Source organism: Caretta caretta, chromosome 4 (assembly GCF_965140235.1).
Source record: "Caretta caretta isolate rCarCar2 chromosome 4, rCarCar1.hap1, whole genome shotgun sequence".
In the NCBI taxonomy this organism is placed as follows: Eukaryota; Metazoa; Chordata; order Testudines; family Cheloniidae; genus Caretta; species Caretta caretta.
Window position 1 is genome coordinate 37,293,027 of NC_134209.1, and position 19,780 is coordinate 37,312,806.

At 42.0% G+C, this 19,780-nt stretch overlaps 1 protein-coding gene across 4 annotated transcripts in view; it reads right to left on the bottom strand.

The window, feature by feature from the left end:
* Positions 1 to 5,789: 5,789 nt before the first annotated feature.
* The window catches only part of TSPAN5 (tetraspanin 5), a 146,982-nt gene continuing 132,991 nt past the window's right edge, over positions 5,790 to 19,780 (bottom strand). For 3 of the 4 annotated variants that reach the window (XM_075127540.1, XM_048846609.2, XM_048846610.2), the window contains 5 exons: positions 18,612 to 18,782; positions 16,334 to 16,459; positions 12,323 to 12,370; positions 12,058 to 12,174; positions 5,790 to 11,302 (listed from right to left, as the gene is read on the bottom strand). In XM_075127540.1, coding sequence (XP_074983641.1) covers positions 11,237 to 11,302; positions 12,058 to 12,174; positions 12,323 to 12,370; positions 16,334 to 16,459; positions 18,612 to 18,782 — 528 coding nt within the window. In that variant the 3' untranslated portion in view covers positions 5,790 to 11,236. The remainder of the gene's footprint in view (positions 11,303 to 12,057; positions 12,175 to 12,322; positions 12,371 to 16,333; positions 16,460 to 18,611; positions 18,783 to 19,780) is intronic. The other variant, XM_048846611.2, reaches the window with a different exon arrangement.

Below are 19,780 nucleotides of genomic sequence, written 5' to 3' on the forward strand. Positions count from 1 at the left end.
CCCCAACGAGCTGTGACTCCACCACAGGAAAGCCCGACCAGGAATCAGAGCCAAACTGGGGGAGGCTCTAAGGATGAGGAGGACCTCAGTCAGCCAGCCTAGGGTGTATGTCCTGGGGCAATTCAAGACCATAAGGATAAGTCCCTAGCAGGGCACCTGGTCCTGGCCCAAAGCCCTGAAGTTGATTGTAAGTGCTCTGGGGAAAGAAGCAGGGCTCAGGATCAGCTCCCCTCCCACTCCCCCTTCCTTCCAGCTTGAGTTAGGAAACTCTGGCAGTGAGTCCCCATCCTCCACCCTGAGAGGAATGGGAGCCTATGGGAGAGGACTCCTGGAAATTTCTCCCTTGAAGGCTCCAGGTCCTGTACAAGACTAGCCACAAAAGGCCCTGCTCATGGCATAGCCGGGCAGCCAGGCTTGCAAAACATGCAAAAAAATCCAAACTGGAAAAAAAAGGCTAAGAAAAAGCCTTAAAGGTATCAGTCCTCCGACTCAAGACACCTCCTCCTCTGCTGAGGGAGGAGAGCTGTCAGACTCTGATTCTGAGAAGGACATGGACAAAACGTAACAAGGTTTGATTACCCTGAGGTCCAAGGGATGGATGCTGTGATTTCTTTCTCCGGGGCTCCAGATACCCTGTGCCATTCTGCGTTGCAGATGTATTCACCATTCCATCAAGATGGTGGTGATGAGAACCTGTGCATATGGAAAGACCCGTACAAACATCTTCCTGGGCTGTTCACCATTTCAGGGAGTTAAGGACCTGTTTCGGGACATGTCCTTGAAGTTGCATGCACACTGGGGAATGCTCTCATGCTTTCAGAAGAAAAGCCAGAAGGCACCTGATGTGTGATCCCACCTATGAGGTGACCCCTGCACACTAGACCAGGAGGCCCAGTAGCTGAAGGCACTGAGCAGTGGTTGGGCTCCTGTATTTGACCAATGTGGATACCAGATTCTGAATCTTCTGGAATCTGTCTCCTGATGGTCAGATCTCTGAGGAAGATGGCTGGAAGGAGGCGGAGCATCACTGTTTGGTAATGCTCTAAGTCAAGACTAGAAACCACTACCTGGAAAGCGGAGGGACTGTTTGGCCACATTTTTAGCCACTACCTTATCCAATGTCTCTCTGACTAGGAGAAATGTGAATTTAGAGGAGCACGTGTCTTGTTTGAAGTGTCTACTTCCCAGGGATAAAGGCCATGTGTCCCTGGGCCACTCAACTGGATGCCCTGGCCCTGACAGAAAACGGCATAGCATCATTTGAAGCATCTTCCACAAATGCTGTTGCAAGGGAGATTTTCTTAAGTATAGACTTACTTGGTTTGTTTTCTGCCCTCGGGGACTTCAAATTCCTCTAGCCCTGACACTGTCTCAAGCAAAACAACTGGCTGCCAGAGATGCTCTGAGAGGAGCCGGAGTCAAACTGATGATATAAGAACATATAAATTCTCATACAAAATCAGGTCAGTGATCCAGGTAGTCCAACTTCTGGTCTCAAACACTAGCAGCCAATACGAGATGCTTCAGTGGAAGATGCTAGAAACCCTGACGTGGGTACCTGTACAACAACATGCCCATTAAAAAGAAGGAGTTTCATCCCAATCCGTCAGTTATTGATTTTTTTGTGCTTCGGTAGCGCCCGGGAGCCATTGCGCTAGGTTCTGAACACACACAGACCACGCAGACAGGTCCTGCCCCAAAGAGCTCGCTCTCTAAGTAAGCAGTTAGCAAGTCACTTATGCCCAGGAGTATTTATATCCCTTAGGGCCTGGTGTAACCGTAGCTGTCATCATCCAGCTTACTGGGAGATGGTCTATAGCATTGATGATAATCATGTCAAAAAGGGAGAGCTTCCTGTACACAGAAATGGATGTCGGAGTGAACCCTCTGCTGTTTTGACTGGATTGAAGTTTATCACATTTCTGCATACCCCAGTACTTGTTGTTGCTATCGAATCATTTAGTCGAAGAGCCTCCGCTAATGAGGAAAACAATATTTCTTGCACAGATCTAAGGACTGTATCGTCTGAAATGCATTTGACTATCCATTTCGCTGAAGTCAAATGAGTTCAAACTGCTGGAGTGAAGTTTGATTTAGGAATAGCTGTACAGTCGATAGATAACACTGTAACCTGTACTGGTCGAGTTATTTTTATGCCTGTAGTGTCAGACATCTCACTGTTTACCGCCTACTGCAAACTAAGCTGAAAGAAGTTGGAGCTGCCATACTGTCTGCTCCTCCTAACCCTATCGAGCTACTGCATTTGACTTGTAACGGTCATACAGCGGTAGACTCGATTTACTGTCTCTCAAATCATCAGCCTCTCCAAAAACACATCTGCTAACATTTGAACAAAAAGTGTTTCATGTATCTTATCAGCCTGGCTTCGTACAAGATATTTCACTGGGAAAAACTCAGCCCCGTAAGTTTTTCCTGGTGGCAGATATTTAAGGTTAAAAAAAAGGGAACACTGGATTTTTTCGCAAATTAAATTTCTGTATAAAGCATTGCATTAAACCACAGACTCTACTGGATATAATTTGTTTAAATAAAAATAGAACCTCCTGGGGAGTTTCATTCAGACCATGAAGGCTGCAACATCCAGCAATATGGACACAGGAACTTCGAAATGCCATCCCAAAGACAATTAATAATCATGCAGAAAATGGATAATTATTAGCCACAGCCATCGACCAGAAACAGCATGTAAGCTTTTTAAATGTATAATTTAACAGTTATCAAAGGTGCTCAATCATGAAACAGTAAAGAATACACATAATACCAATAGCTCCATTAGTTAGGAATAAAGCAAGTTGTGCTGCGACCACACGTCCCTCAGATGTTAAAGACCGTATGTTTTTCTAAAAAGATACACTTCAATTGAACCACAAGTTGACGCAGGAATTGTTGGGTGAAGTTCTATGGCCTGTGTTATGCAGGAGGTCAGATTAGATGATTGTAATTGTCCCTTCTGGCCTTAAAAAGAAATCTATAAATCTGTGTTTGAATAGGTCCCATGATTAATAGAAAGGGCCCAATAAAACAGGTAAATCCTTCATGCAGCAACAGTGCTCTGAAATCAGTAGTTTATCTTCATGTCCATGTGCCTCATCACCTACCTGACACTATCAAGGCACCTTCCTGGTCCATACTGCTGCAAGTCTCTGGTCCATGATGAAAAGCTGGTCCCTGACTAACGGTGAAATGTCATCACACAAGGGCAAATGGCAGCAACCAATTGCACCTCCACTATCGATGACAGTCTGCTCTGAAAACAAGGAAATTTAAAATGTTTGTTTTAAAAAAAACCCTGCAATGGTTTACCTACATTTTGACAAAGTCAGGATGTCAGATGAACTTTCTTCCACCTCAACGTGTCCTGCACCAGAGGCCTCATCAGTATTAAGTTAGAAATAACAGCACCCATCAGAACTTAATTAGCCAAGTCTTGTCCTAGGTCTACGGCTTTAACTTACCTGGGTTTATTATAATATGTCTATAGTACTACAGATACATGATGATGCTTTACAGAGAACACACACACAGGGAAGCTTGTGGTCTCCTAGAAGAGAGTCTAATTTAGATGAAAGTTGCATCATGGGATGAAACCATGTTTTTTCTATTGAATAAAACTTAAAAGGGGCAAAGCACCCTCACCCAAATCTCTCACCAGAATCTTAGTACTATATATATTGAAATGGCCTCAACATTTGAATTTACCATTTTGCAAGCACAACTGTTTGTATGTGTGAAGACAACTGTGTACACAAATGGCATTTGACAGAGGATTGCTGAACAAATGGTGGACCACAGATGTGGAGGCTGGGTTAAAATATGGCCCTTGGGGTCCCAGCTTAGCAGTGAAATTGGCTGTAAACGACAATGCTCTGGCCTGTGTTTCAAAAATAGGCATTGTCATCTCTGAATTGGAAGAATTAAATACAAACACAAGTCACAGGAAGCAATGGGGTTTACTGGGTGTCCAAAGATTTTTAACACTCAAAGGTAAAGGAAATGAGACTAATATATATCCTTCATACATCCCCAATGGCTGGGGAACAATCTAAAGTAGGCTCAATATAAACATAGATTTCTACAACCTGAAGCGTCGGTCGCAGATATTCCAGGCAGAATAAACTTTCCTTGTATGCTCGTACTACAATCAGAAAAGGTCATTAATACCTCCATTGTAACTTGTCACCTGTACAAGCCAAAGGTTGTTGCAACATTACAGTCACTGTAACTTGGCATTACTCACCTTGATCCTCTGTTCAGGCAGAATTCATCCTCTTCAGGGAGTTTCAGAAATTGGATTTCTTGGTATTGCCATTTCTTGATGAACCTGGAAATAAACCTTCCCCCAGCCCTCACTGGCCGCACCTAAACTTCATACTTAACTAGTACTGTGTATGCCAGTGGTTTCAAAACTTTTTGCCAGCACAACCACATTTTACTGAATTATTTCCTCCCGGGACCCCAGAAATCATGGAGTGTGCCATTTTGAAGGACAAAATGGCATCCTCCCCATGGCCTGACCTTACATGCACCAGACCTGCAAGGTCACACTGCATGGAGGACACCATTTTGTAGAATAAAATGGCATCCACTGCACAGCATGACCGCGCACAAACAGTATATGTGAGGTCATACTGCATAGAGGACACCCACTGGTCTACAAAATGGCATTCTTTGCACAGTGTAACCTCATACACATGGTTCGTGTGAGGTCAGGCTGTCCAGAGCAAAATGGAATTTGCCACATACTAGGGATGACCATGACCCCATCTGCTGATGGCGTGACCCCATTTGGGATCACGACCCACAGTTTGGGAATCGCTGGTGTATGCACTACTGACAAAGACAGACACAAATGCTGCCAAGATGGACATAAGCATTTTTTCCGCTCTAATGGAAAACAGTTCAATTTATCTGCAAGTGATAACGACCAGGGCTATAATGGGAGAACACTAACAACTGCAGTTGTTTGAAATCCTCCCCCCCTCCTCGCCACCATGTTTTAAACTATTATACTCTTCAAAATTACTGGGATTACTTATACTCGGGATCAGTTGTGAAATTAATGCAGCGTTTGATTAGATCATAGATTTTAGGGATTTTGCACTGGACAGTATTTCACAAATCTGTACATAAAATTTTTTTTTAATCTGAAATTTATATGGAAATATTCACAAGAAGAACAATGAAAACAATCAAGAATTTAGCACAGCTGTAAACTTAACTCATTTACATTTTAGCACGAAAACTAGCCATTCTGTATGGTTGTCCGTGAAGCATTAAAGACTTAATTGCTACCCTCAGAAAGGCCAGGGTATCCACCTGCCCTCTACCAAAATTGTCATGGTGAATCATTAGGTTCCCTCCATGCTCCGAACTACCGGATAAGTGACTTTTGAACACTAAAAGATCACTAAAATAATTAGGCTGAAGTTCCAACAGCTGTGCTAAATTGTGTCCTCTGGGATTTGAAGAGTAACAGATCATAGTTGGAAATAGGTAAAACAAGTAGACTCACGTCCTCAACACAGCTAAGTTATTTAGCTACCAGTTTCCTACCACAGTTCACATCAGAGTAGATGTGGGGGTTCCTGGTGTTTGAATGATCTTTGCTTACACCAGCCATTATTTCATTTAACAGCCTGTTCCGGCAGAATGAAAACGTAATCTTCTATGTACACTTTAGGATGAAATGTCCTAGTGATGACAGATAGGTTTGGGGGCTAAAAGTGTATTTGTACCTTTAGAGTGAAAGAAAAGTAAACATTCACCAGTACTTCACACAATTTTATTTATAAAATTGTAATTATCTAACAAATTGCATATAAAATGATTTACTTCAAGTAAATACAGAATACTGCACAACTATTAAAACTATTGTCCATCATTAATGTATTAAAACATTCCTAAAAATGCACCTATTAAAAAACACAAATAGCATGATCAAGACCACTTTCAATAGCTTAAAATGAATTACCAAGAAGTTGTGTTAACTTCCAAAGTATAGTCCAGTTACATCCTTTGAAATCACCACATTCTAATGCTAAAGATGACAAATATAAGCAATACATATGCACCTGAACTAGGCATTTCTTCCAGACTGAAGATGACCAGTTGGAAAACAGACAACTAAAGCTCAAGTCAAACTCTACCAGCATGCAGTTCTGTTATAGCAATACTTTCAATCAATAAGTGTAATTGGCTTTTACAATCAATTTTGCAACTCACAGATTTAAAAACAAAAAAGCAACACAAGAGAATACATTCAGATAAAAAGAAACATTACACAAAGGTAAATACAACGAATAACCTTCATTGTACCCTATGATGATTTGAGGAGAGAGATTCTCCATGAACTAGATTGGTGTTACATACCAGAGACAGGACTGAGTCACAAATTTTGGGTCCAGATCCCAATCTCCCCAAAGCTTGGGATGATCAGATCATGGTTTTGGTTCAGGCCCATCTCTACTATGCACACAGAATGCATATGGAGACACATGGATGGAGCTTGTTGCTGACATTCGTACTGCAAAACAAAAAAGACTAATGATGCTATACTGTTGATCACCAGGTTGGTGTATATTACAAGTCACAATGACTATTTTTACACTGCATATTATTAGAGATGTGAACTCTTTTTTCTAAGCATTAAAAGTTGACAGCTAAATGGCTTTTAGGAAACAAAACTTACCAGCAGTGGCCTAGTTTAGACAACTTCAGCCTACTGGGTTAATGAGACTCAAATTAATATTTGCAATAATTTTGGCAGACAAAAAGGAGGATATGAGGGTTGGGAACCTGGATTGTGCCTTAAACAGACGAGGATCAATTCTCCTTTCAATGCAATATGAATTGGATGTGTCATTAGCATTACTCCAAAAAAGTATACGCCTAGCAAGGAGGGGGAACGGACCCCAACGTTTGCATTCAGAGGCTCTCTTATTTGTCTTTGGTAATTGGAACCAATTCTATCCAGGACATTTCTGAAGAAGTGAAAACGCAGGTTCATTTTAGGACCACGCCAAGTCAAGACCGAGCACCAAATTTAGTCCTGGCATGAGGGGTGTCAACTCCCCGTGAGTTCAGCCAGGGTTGAATTTCACCCCTAGATTTTACAGTCAATACCTTTTCAGATCCTAAGCAGGCAGCACAGAGAGACGGTTCCTCAACTACCCAAAGCAAAAATGGAAAGCTGCTCCACCTTCACAACACACAGGACAGCTGTAGTTCTACATGGTAGACACTAGATGGCAGGCAATTAAAGCATTTCTGGCTCAAACCAATTGATATGTAAAGCTTAAGTGACCATTCTCTTTAATTTTGATCAGCAAACTCTCACATTGTATATCTGTCATGAGTATAAATACATATTTACGATGAATAGCAGCCATGTGCAAGAACCATTTCATTTGCATGCTACTATTTACACACCAGAACCTACCAAACCAGGTTCTGTCTCCTGATTCACTACAATTAGCATCTCTCGGAAAGGAAAGGAAGGTGAAGGTTTAGAGGACAGAGAACATGTAAGCAACAATCTCCACCACTTCAAACTCCAAGAGCCACAGTCGATATTATGGGTCTCAAACCAACAAGAGAAAAGTGCAGGCTGAAACACAGAAATTTGGTCATGTAAGACATCGCAAATTGTTATTTTTTAAAAGAGGGTGTTCAGCAACAAAAGGGTCTAAGAATCTGGGCTGAGTGATTAGAGGTTAGATCAGCCAGAGTGAGTGTGTGTATCTGAACTCTGGAATGGCTTTAGAACTCTGGACACAGCTGAAGCTTTCAGACCAGCTGTCAGCTAATGCCATAGCCACGCATATAACACCTCGCACATGCAAACATTTCACTCCGTAAGAGGCTACCAGAAAGCTGACTGGCGACGTATTCTGGAGCAGCTACTGCACTTTGTGGCTGGTTAAAACGGCCCTCAGACTTGCACCTAATACTACCACCTGAGGCATACTAGAAATTGCCCAGAAATATAATACCTACTGTATCTTATTGCTTTAACAAGACCCTGCTGGAAGTTAAGCCTATTTTGCCAGCATCCATGGTCTGTTTGTGACCCACCTGAAGTTTTAATGGAACTTTCCAGGAGAAATATGGTTTGCATTTGGTCAGTTCTGTGTCAAATAGATCAGGTGCCAAGGCCTCGCATGGTTTTCCAAACTGCCCTCCTAAATTCCACATGGAAGTGGGCACTCTTAGGCTATGTCTCCACTGAAAGCTGGGGGAGGGAGGATTCCCCGATCATGTAGACATGCTTGCACTAGCTATCATCCAGCTAGAAGGAGTAGAAATACCAGCATAGCTGCAGTAGCTGTCACCTGTGCTATTACAGCTATGCTGCTGTTTATAGTCGCACTAACTGGGTGATCGCACAAGCAGGGATATCACATTCACACCCCAATCTCAGAGTGTAGCTGTAGCCACTATTACACATTCCCTGCATACACATGTGGGCTTTGAACATGCAGCACAGGCAGCTGGTTCTGAACATTCAATGTGGCTTGACCACAAATGACTGCAAAAATGGGAAGGGAAAACACAACAACAAAACCATCTTAAACAGCAGGATTAGTATTCGCAGCAACAAAGGGTTGTAGAAAAATAAAGATTGTTCTTTAGTGGTTCTTAAAACAGCAGTCACTCGGGGACCTAGAGGAAGCTTTGTACATTTTCTGCATATGCACCTGAAAGTCACGAGAACAAAGTCTCCCCCTTTTGAAGAGCAATTCCCTTCCTATCAGCACAATACTCTGCTGCTGGCATTTCCCAGAACTGTGACTTTGCAATAGGAGAAGGAAACTACGAGAACCGGCAGGAGAAGACAAAAGTCAATTACAGTACGACTGTGGAAATTCAAGTAGAAGAATGGAAGTTGTCTTCAGAAGCCTATAGCAGCAGAAGCAGCAGCAGCATTAAAGATCAATGGCAACCAGGATTCTGTAATGTGGACTTTTAAAATCAAAGCGCTGGTTCGTAATCAATGCTCTCACTAGGGCGAGAGGGGTGTATTTCCTGAATGCTGCTTCTCTGATCTCTCCACACCGCACCATTCTACAAAACAAAGTGGTAGCATCTTTAGCTCAATAAACTTTCCATTCTGTTGCCATCAGGCAAAATATTGTGCTCCCTTGAGGGTAAATGAACAATAGCTCCCCAAGTTAAGAGGAGTGGCAAAGAAAAACGTAACACTCTGATGAGATTGAACCACCTTTATTAAGGATAATGTATTATAAACACTTTCAAAGTTTAAAAAAGTCCTTTGAAGTTGCCGTTGGTCTTTAACTGCACACGCCAAAGGGTGTGGATGCTGCCGGCTACAGGCCAGGTGGAGCTCACTGGAGATTGAGGTAACACCAAATAAAAGACAAGAGTGCAACTGCACTGCTCAGCTCTTCCAAGCCATTGAATAATGGTGCATATTGCCAGCCTTTGTGGGCAGAAATGCAGGTTGTCTCCACACAACCAGAATGCAGAAAAAGCGTGTGTAAGTGTATAGACACTCGTGTATTGCATCTCTCACAAGGGAGGTTAGTATACTGATTTGAAAGAAAATGGCATCCAAGTGTGTTCACTTTTTCTGCACTTAACTTATTCATCTTAGGGGACACATTGGGCCAGTCCTGAATGCTGCTAACGCACCTCCTGATAGATGCCCAGCACCTGCAACTACTTCTTGAGGGAAGCGAGAGATGAGGGCAGTCAGCCCCGGCACGATTGGGCCCACAGACACTATGCAGGGCCATAAAACAAGCTAAATGTATATGAAGTGCCCTGGCTACCCAAGTTATCATCAGGTGCACGATCACACCATTACTGAAATAAAAGCTGATGACAGACATCTAGCTGGAGTTTGATCTACCTTCCCTTCCAATACTTGTGCTATAGTCCAAACTCTATCGCTTCTTCCATTTCTTAAGGACCAAAAGTCTCACTGTTGGTCCCAATACACTCTTCTTAGTTAAAAATATCCTTTTATTCTATTGGTTCAAGAAAGCATTTTGTTGTATTCAGACAGAGTGAGGCAGGATGGGAAACACACACAGATAAGCAAATGAAAAAAATTGCTGACTCTCGGGAAGCATTTACTATAGCAAAGCTGTCCTCCTTTCCCCCTTCCAAGCCAAGGGGATAGGAACATTCCATAATCAAGTGCATCGACCAATAAATAAGTAAATTTGGATTAGAAGCCTACTGAAACACATGCAGGGATTTAAAAACAAAGTCTCTCCGATTCTAATTCCATAGCTCATGCAGGTCAGAATGAAAGAACGAACAAAAGAATGAAAATCAAAACTTCAGCTAGAAAAGGATCAAGGAACCACCTTAGAAGAAATTTTGTACAATTATAACAAAGCATTAATATTAGTGACAGCCCCAAATACATCAGGTTATGCCAAATTCCAAAGAATCAATGGATATAGCCAGGGTATTTGGGTACCTACTTCATGACTTTTTTTTTTTTTTTTTAAGTTAACATATATTTCATTCTCTTTTTAACATTATACACCTGAGCCCCCCCCAAACCTCATGCTTGCTCGAAGAAAGATGCTGGAAAATTTAGATAATTATCCCTTCCATCTTGCTGATTCCAACCACAGATTGTTACAGACAGAAAGTCTGGAAGCGCTTGTATAAAAGTTTTTCCTAGTTTTTAAAACAATTTCTTGAAACGTACAATTGATGAGTGGAAAGTTGTTTCCTGTTTGATGGGTTTAGTTTCAGAAAGATCTGCAGCTATGTTTAGCTGTGAAAAACAAGAAGATGGTTCCTTCAGCATGTACTGAAGAAAGAAACCTTCTCAGGAACATTTGGCAGCTATCAAAGAGCTCATGACATGGAGAATAAACAGCATATCCACACACCACAATGCAACTCTGTCCCATTGACACACACCAATTAAAAAAAGAGAGTGTCCACCTGTTATTCAGAAGCAAGGATACAGTAGAGATTCATGGCTCAACAGCTTGTTGGTGATTTAAAAAAAAAAAAAATTATCAGTGAGCGCAGATTTTAAACAGCCCACCCATTAGCCAACCCCAAGAAGCGAGGGTTCACTGCAGTACCAGCAGCGTAGACTTGAGACCGCTTGGGAAAGAAGGCTTCCCTGTCACCCATGTCCATACAGCTTGGTGTCGGAGTGACACACTGGAGATTTTGGAGGTTTTCAGTTGTCCAGTGTCTTGTGGCGGTTATTTCAGCAGTTTTACCAGCTGGCTCTGACAGCCTCAATGTCACTAACCAAGTTCTGGGCTAAGCATATCCCGAATATCTGGAAAAAGACGACAGTTCATTTACTGGGTGTACTTGACAGTCCTTTGGGTACAGTTTCCCTGGGTGGTGTGGAACTTTGACAAAGCAACAGGAGAAAGAAATTTGAGAAATGCAATGGTAAAAACATTATAGAAGTTGGCAGAGGGGGCATAGGAGCAAATGTAAAAACTGAAACTCCTTTAAATTCATTTTTTGTCTGAAACTGACTGGCTTCCAAATCAACAGCGTGCCTTTAATCTGAAGTCAGAGACTAGTAGAATTTCTTCCCACTAGCAATTTAAAAAGTGATGTTTTTGGCAGCTTGTCTAGATAAGGTCAGAAATAAGACCACCCTACAATCTTTGAAATCCACCCCAAACCCACCCCCTCCGCCCTCACCTAAGATTGCCAATTTTCATTGGACATGCTCCTGGAGGTTTCATCACATGACAGTGTTTAATTAAAGATTAATCTTTAATTCCTGGAGATTCCAGGACAATCCTGGAGGGTTGGCAACTCTATGCCCACCCCAAATCTGATGAAGTGCAGAGTTGGGTTGAGGGCAGTCGGATGAACATCCCTCTATGGATAAACATAAAATATCCTTTAACACAATGAAGCCTCAGCTATTAACTCACCAGTTAGCTCTTATTGAAAACCACTAATTCAAGGTTATTAAACAATGAAACAGCCTCATTTCCAGTTCTCTTGTTGAGTGTTTCCCTGTTCTGCTTTTTTCCTCTGTAACTTCCTTATGAGGAATGTGTGCTTTACCTGCAACAACGCAATCCCAATGAAGATGCCAGCAACTATAGTAAGATTGTCCTGCAGCCATTTCTCAAATTGGGGGACGCATCCTTTAGTGTAGATAACAATCTGCTGGTCAACCTCCTGCAAAGAAGAGGGATGAAAACACACATAATTAGCTCAACCTTCACTTCCAATTCTGTAACTTGCTTCCCCAAAGTTACTCAGATCCTTACAAAATCAGGTATGATTTAAAAAAAAAAAAAAACCACTAAAAAAAACCCCCACTTACAGGTTTTTGCCTGGCATCGTAGCCACACTGAGTGTTAATGACATCCTCCTAAGGGAGAAAAAAAGAAAGACAGTGAGGAGAAGTGCTTCCAGTAATAATGGACTCCCACAACATTTTCTCCCCCTCAGCCTGTGATAAACCCCACATCCCGGACACAGACATTCTATGCAGAGGAAAGGAGGAACTGTGGAACGAGCCTTCTATTCAAATAAAATAACTTCCTGCAAGAAATGTTCATGCTTTGTCCCTGAAAAATACACCAAGGATAGGGCAAGTTTAGTTCAGAATTCATCGTGGGCCATGTGAATAGGGGATGAAGTGAAGTCACTTTGGGAGGAGCGGTGACTGTGTGTGAAAATACCTGTCACTTGGCACAATCTGGTCCATTCCAAAGGAAACATGTTAGTTTTGTAGAGCAATTTTATAAGCCCAGGACACAGGTTGTGCTTCTCCCTCAAAGGCAAGGGGAAGAGGAGAGAGAGAAGTTGTGTTTTTCTGTCACCTACCCCTTTCACAGGAGGTTATGATACCCATGAGAAGGAGTCACTTGCTATTCTCCTACTGTACTGTCCCTCACTTTAGAGCTCTGGAATGCACAGAAGGGAGTACAAACTATTCCAAAGGGCATTTCTCAGTGAGTAGTATTCCAGGGCACCACATCTAGCCTTTTTTTCTGAGTCTGTCTTGACTCCACGTACACAGATCTACTGGCGCAATGAGGAGACCACCACCGACGGAGCAAAGCCTGCCCCATCCCACGCAACCCAATCACTGCACACACTCTAGCCCTTTAGTAAGTTAATCTGAAGAGAAACATCACCCTAATAAGAAAGCTTACAATGCAGCAGCCATTCTGGGACTCTCTACTGCCAGTGTCACCTCTGGAATGCAGCCACAGGTTTCTCAATACCAAAACCCAATCATGACTGCCACTACCAGGAACGAGAAGGAACATTTAGCAGTGAGACCCTCAAGAGGCCCAGTGGCAGCCTCCCCAGCTTGCTGTAGGTGTAACCCACTCAGCACACATTACATTTCCCATTCTGTGCCCAATCCACAGAGGATATGGGTCTGTTATAGCTCCCAGGTACACAGCCTTGCTCTGCAGCTCCAGCTGTACAGATTCATGCTTTTGACTCTGAAACCTCCAGTTCAGTCCTCCGAGTCAGCCAAGACGGCACACAGAGACAGAGCTGGTGAAACACTCCCTCTCCCTACAACAATAATGTGCGGAAAGGTGATCTGCTAAGCTAACCTGGAAACTCAGCTAAGGCCAGTTATAGGTCCCAGCAGGGGTGGCATCCAGCACATTTAAAAAAAATAATAATAATAATCTCACCCTGGCCCACAACCAGTAAATTATGCCTCTTGGTATTTTCTAGTTTGTTGAAGGCACCATTCAATAAAGTCACCAGTTTCCTCAGATGCAGTGAGATCCCTGGGGCTGAGCTTTCCCCACCCAAGGTGCACATGACTCTCACCCTGCGGGGGATGGAGAATTGCTCTCCCGACCCCCGTAACTGTTGTATGAGAGAACAATGCATCGCAGTGTATTTTCAACAGAGGAGAAAGCATCAAGAGAATTTGACACAGGTGGATTGTAAGCTCCTTCCGGCTCTGAATGCCTTCTGCCCTGCTTAAGTGGGACCTTCGCCACCTAAACTTGGGATTCATTCAGTCTTGCAGATTACTTGTAACTCTTGCAGATTACTTTTAACTTGTAACTTGTAAGTCTAAACAGCCCCAGTGCTTCCCTTGACCTTCATGAAGTTTCTTAAAGAGTCTGGAGGCACAAGGCAATTGTCAAGCAAAACAATGGAAGGTAAAACTTGGGGAACTGACCCTCCTCAGGAGATGACACTTCACTCCTATTTGTAAGCAGAGAGAACCCCTGCCCTATTCTTTTCAGTATATGTTGATTACACCATTTTACTAGGGCTTCTTGAATGACCGATGCAGGAATTAAGCATTAGCGTTTATAAGAATTAAGTACAATATGGAAATAAATTCACCTCCTATTACTTTCTAGTGTTCAGAAGACCTATCCAACACAATGGCATAGGATGGTAATCCCCGATATGTGGGAGTTCGTTTCACATCCAGGGGTGGGGGTGTGGGGGAAACCCATCATACAGACTTTATTTGTAGACCTTTCATTCTAAAATTACAAGATTTCTTTGACTGTGCATTCCCCTTAGGATCTGGTCATATTTTGAGACACTGGATATACAGATTGCTTCCTGAAGTTATGGGAAGCTGGCAAGACATCCAAAAAACAGAGCATACCACACCGTGGCTTGTGTCTGGAAAGGGGGGATATCGGAGTTGTTAAACGTAGGCATCCTGCTACAACTGCAGGACTTGTAGCTTTGTTACAAGATGACTCTGAACACTTGTGGACACAATCTATAGAATGGAGAGATCAGTTATTTCACTGATCAATCGTGCTGCTTCTTTACAGTGAACAGGACTGAAATTTATTTTTTAATTCTACAGTTATTGTACATCTTCCCCAGATGCCCCCCACACACAAACACACAAAGATGTTGGGACAATTTTTGCATGGATTAGGTATTTATAGGGATATTGTTGGTTTTGTTTTCTAACAAGTATATTTTAAAAACTGGGTTATGACAAGCAGTTTGTGTGTATGTAAGGGGTAGTGTCCAAGTGGTACAGAAATGTAACACATTTGCATAATCTATTTTCCAGTTTGCTTGAATATGTTCAAAAAATAAGGTGACTGGTTGGATGGTGGCTTCAGATTATTGTGAATGCTTGTTCACATCACAGAGCAACTAGGACAGCGTTGTGCAAATGGCAGTCACCTCTCAGGAGAGGAGGAGGACAAGAATAGCAAATGATGTTGCAAAGTGAAGTCTGAGATGGATTAGCAGGAGCGGAAAGCTTCTGTGGGACCTATGGGCCCCTGCCTAGCTTCAGGCAATGCTACAGTACTCAAAGTGAGGAAGTAAAATTCACTCATCATGGAAAGAAAGCCATTACTGACAAACTAGATGACACTAGAAAAGGTAGGTTGGTTTTTAATCAACAGAAAGACTACATAATGTGTAACATTAGTCACAAAATAATCTATAGGTGCACTAATGTATCCCTATACCAAATCCTGGACAGTCAGTAACCTGTCTCCCATATTATCGATCATATCTCACAGGTAAAAATGCACCCTGAGCTTGTTTGCGCATTATAAGTGGAGCGACAACATGGAATTGTATCCATCATAAAATGCTACGAAACTTCATTAAACAAGCATCTCCCTCAAACAGATCATCTTCACTTCAGCTGACTGCATGATAAAGGTGCCCACCACCCAGCACACAGGCCTAGTTGTTATCGTTAAAGCAAAGTCAGTCACACAACAAATCTGTGAGGGAAGAGAGAGAAGAAGGATTTCCAATCTTGTCTCAAATTCAATAGTAAAACACATCTAAGTTCTTTGAGGCTTTGACTGTAATGTATTCTAGATTCGCCTAGCACACTGGGACCCAACCTCGTGGTGGCCTACCACAATATAAAAGGTAAGTAAAGCAAATAATAACCAATAGACATGTCTGTTAAAAAATATTATTTCTTCCTCTAAGTGTTCAGCCTTAGAGCCTCTGGGAATAGGGGTGGGGGTGAAACAGCCTGGTACTAAACTGAAAGCAACTATCATCTAACCAAGGCCAGGCTATGACCCTTAGCTGTGCTAAAAACAACACATGCACCCAGCCAAGACAGTGATTTCCTCATTCAAATGAAAAACAGCAAGTACAAAGCCTAAGATGGAGACTTCTGAAGTCATCTCTCAGGACTGGAGATCAAACTGATGTTGACTGCACAAGGTTGAGCTGCTAGTTAAACCTTGAAGTGGACAGGAAAAGCAAGGGCTAAAATAAACAGACATCTCACACACACACACAACCCCCCTAACAGAAGGCACCATATCGTGTGGCAGTGATTTAAGTCAGGAGCAGAAGAACCACACCACCCTCTTGGCAACGCACTCACGGCAGGATCTTTAGTACAGCATGAAAACGGCACACCACAGCGCTCTCGACTCGCGTTGGAATCCGTGCAATTGAAGTAAATATTGAGGTTCCAGTCGTCAGCTCCGAAGGCGCCACAGCACTGCCACTAGAGGAAACACACAAGCATGAGAACACTCTGACTCTGCACGTGAAGGATGTCACCACCAACACCACACACCGGGAGATTAGAGGGTATCTGGCAATGAAGAAAAATCAAAATTCACTCCCAGTCCCATTCTGGAAAGTGGGTCTTAAATCACTGTTACAATAACTCCCTGTTAAGGATTGTATGCGGACAGAACCCACCCACGAAGGGCCAAATGTCTCAAGTAACTGAATCTTCAGTACAATACACCAATGAGCCAGACAATCAGCTGCTGTATGTGGACATGTCTCCACTGGAAGCCAACAGAGCGGCTTTGATTTACACCGGTTGAGGATCTGGTCCAGTGTTAATCTATATTAATTTTAAATTGAACTAAGCATGTATAAAAAGCGTTTGACAGTGCCAGTCAACGTCCCTTTTTCACATATATGGCACAGCACATACAGCAGCAGAGCGAGGTTCCTCCACAGGGCCTTCAGCTGTTACCTCCTCTAGGGCTGAGAAGGCAGTTTGGTTTCCATGCTCAGTTCACCTTCGGTATCTCTGCGGAGATTGTTTGCTAACAAGGAATTCAGTTATGATGGCAGTTTTTAATTACGTGGACACCCCGTTCACTAGAAATTGCACTGAGACCCTTTCATTTCACACCAGACAAAGATTTGTGGCCACCACCAAGCTAGGTCAGATCTAACACAATGTGTAAGGCTCTGCGCATCCCGTCACTTATTCACTCTCTCGAGGGGAAAAAACAAAATTATGACCTATTCAAACATGAACATAAATGAATTCATTTTGGTGGGTGGATATCCCTTGGATGGCAGTCAGCTAGCACTCAGGCCCTTAGACACACAGGGCCAAATTCAAAGGTGATGTGTAAGGATGCAGGCTCATAAGTTGAAGTGCCAGGAGAGAGGAGTGTAGCAAGAAAGAGCTAAAGAGCATAAGAATGGGGTGCTCAGCATAGGCCATTCCCTGCTTCGTTTACTTCTTCAGACAGCTCCTTGGTGTGTAACTTACACCCACTTTGATTCCCTTGCATGTCGGTAAGTGGATACATGTAGGTTTAACTTAACTTGTACCGCCTCACACACCACACTCTAAATTTTACCAACTCTCTCTAAGACAGAGAGATAGGAGCCATTTGCAGATTTCTCATGAGGAGAACTTCAATAGTGGCCCAATTCCAACTAGGCTAATTACATTCAATAGACTTTAGAATTTCCCCAGCAGTGTCACTTAGATAAGTAATTCTCCTCCTCCTATCCTGAAGCGTGGCATAGAATTCTAGCCCTGCTAACTGGATGTCAAGTCCCATCACAGAACTGACTGTATTTTCAATCAGTCTCAATAAAATAAAAAGCATTGTACGGGTGCTACAACTAGAGATGGGCAAAAATCTTTTCAGTGAATAAAGTAAGTTTGCCCAAAAAATGCATTTTGGGGGCACCAAAATTATTTGCAAATTTGGATATAATTCAGTTAGTTTCTGTCCCCAGGCCCAATAAACAATAATTCCAAAAATGCCATTTTGAATTGAGATTTTGTTTTGAAAGGTTTTGTTTCAATTTGAACTCAATTTTTTTGGCTTTTCATTTTGTCAAAAACAAAAACAAAACAAAAAAAACAGGAAAAAAGATCAGTTTCCATTCAAAACTAACTGAATTTTCTTTTGGGTTTTTCATTTCGGCCACTGAACTGAAAAATCACTTAGCTCTAGTTGCAACTCTTACAGTAATGAAATAGTTTAAATCTCCATGAACAATGGAGAAGTCTTCAGAAACTTCTTGTTAGGAAAGCTATGTGGTCTAGTGGCCTAGAGCACAAGAACGGACATCAGGAACTTGCAATTTCTAATTCTGGATCTACCACAGACTTCCTCAGTGACTTTTAGACAGTTCACCTAGCCTTTTACTTCACTTCTCCCATCTATAAAATGGGGTTAATAACTAGTCTGACCTCAAATGTGTCTGTTGTGAGGATTCAGATGTGTCTATAAAAGTGCCATTAAGTAATTGCTACATATATGTGTGAAGTATTCTATTCTAGAGCATTTTTGTGGCTACTTGCAAAAGGCAACAGACGAGAAGTAAAAGTAGAAAAAGTCTTCCTTTAAAGTGTGAACTTTGTTTTAAAGTGACAGAGTCCAACTTACATATTCCTGTGTGAAGTCTATAAGGTTTTGCAAATCAATGTCATCTCTGTATGCTCTGATGTTATTGTTTATAAAGAAATACAGCTGGTCTTTGATCCAGTCTTTGAAAACAAATGCCAGAACACCAGCAGTGAGCTCCAGGAAGAAAATAATTCCCAGGAATACAGAAAACTATGAGGAAGAAGAGAAAAAAATTAGAAGAAAGGACTATTTTGCCTCTGTGACTAAAGGCTTATTTTCCAAGGCTTACAAATAATCAGAATTTGAATGACCTGAAACTGGATGTTTTGTCAGTTTCAGCAGGCTTATTAACACATGCTCAATGTACTCCTACCCACAGGAAACTATTTTAAAAATGTTATTCATAACCAGCTGATAGTACAGTTCTGTCTGGCCCTTAAAGACCAACATTTTCAAAGTTGGGTGCCGAAAGTTGGACACCTCAGCCGGGATTTTCAAAAGGACCCAAGGCAGTTAGGTGTGAATGTAAATGGGACTCCCTTAGGCCCTCCCCTCTGATAATATGATAATAAATCCATATTTAGGTACCTACATTTTCAAAGGTGTTGAGCAGCCAATGGTACCACTGAAAATCAGTTCACTTCTTTGGGTGCCAAAAATTAGGTGCAGAAATCAATCTACTGGCACCTAGGTCTGTATAGTTTGGCCTAAGGAAGCATTTAAAGCAAACACTGATAACAGCAGAAATTAATTAATGACTAAGTTACAAAGGAATGTCTGTGGAATTACTCATTATAATCACATTAAAACCAAGTAAGTTCATTACGATTAATGCAAATGCAAATGCAGTAAATGCCACAGGCATTACTAATGACATGCCACTTTCTCTGGAGTTTAAAAAATTCCACATGATCTGGATATATTACAACTCTCTCCATTTTGCAACTGTGCCTGTGATTCTCATTTTAGTATATATTTTTTTTGTTCATTCAGATGCATTTTTAATTTTTCCTGCAGCTACTGACTAGGAAGCTATTGGCAGATGTGTTCATTTTAGAGGAGTTCAGAGAAGCAAAGGAAGGAAGGAACAAGAAAGTTACTTTAATTTTCTAGCAACACACAAGTAAATTGGAACTAGCTCAGGCTACTTTATAGAAAGGCCTTGAGAACAGTAACTAAGAACCACCTCCTCCCTCTATACAGCACTT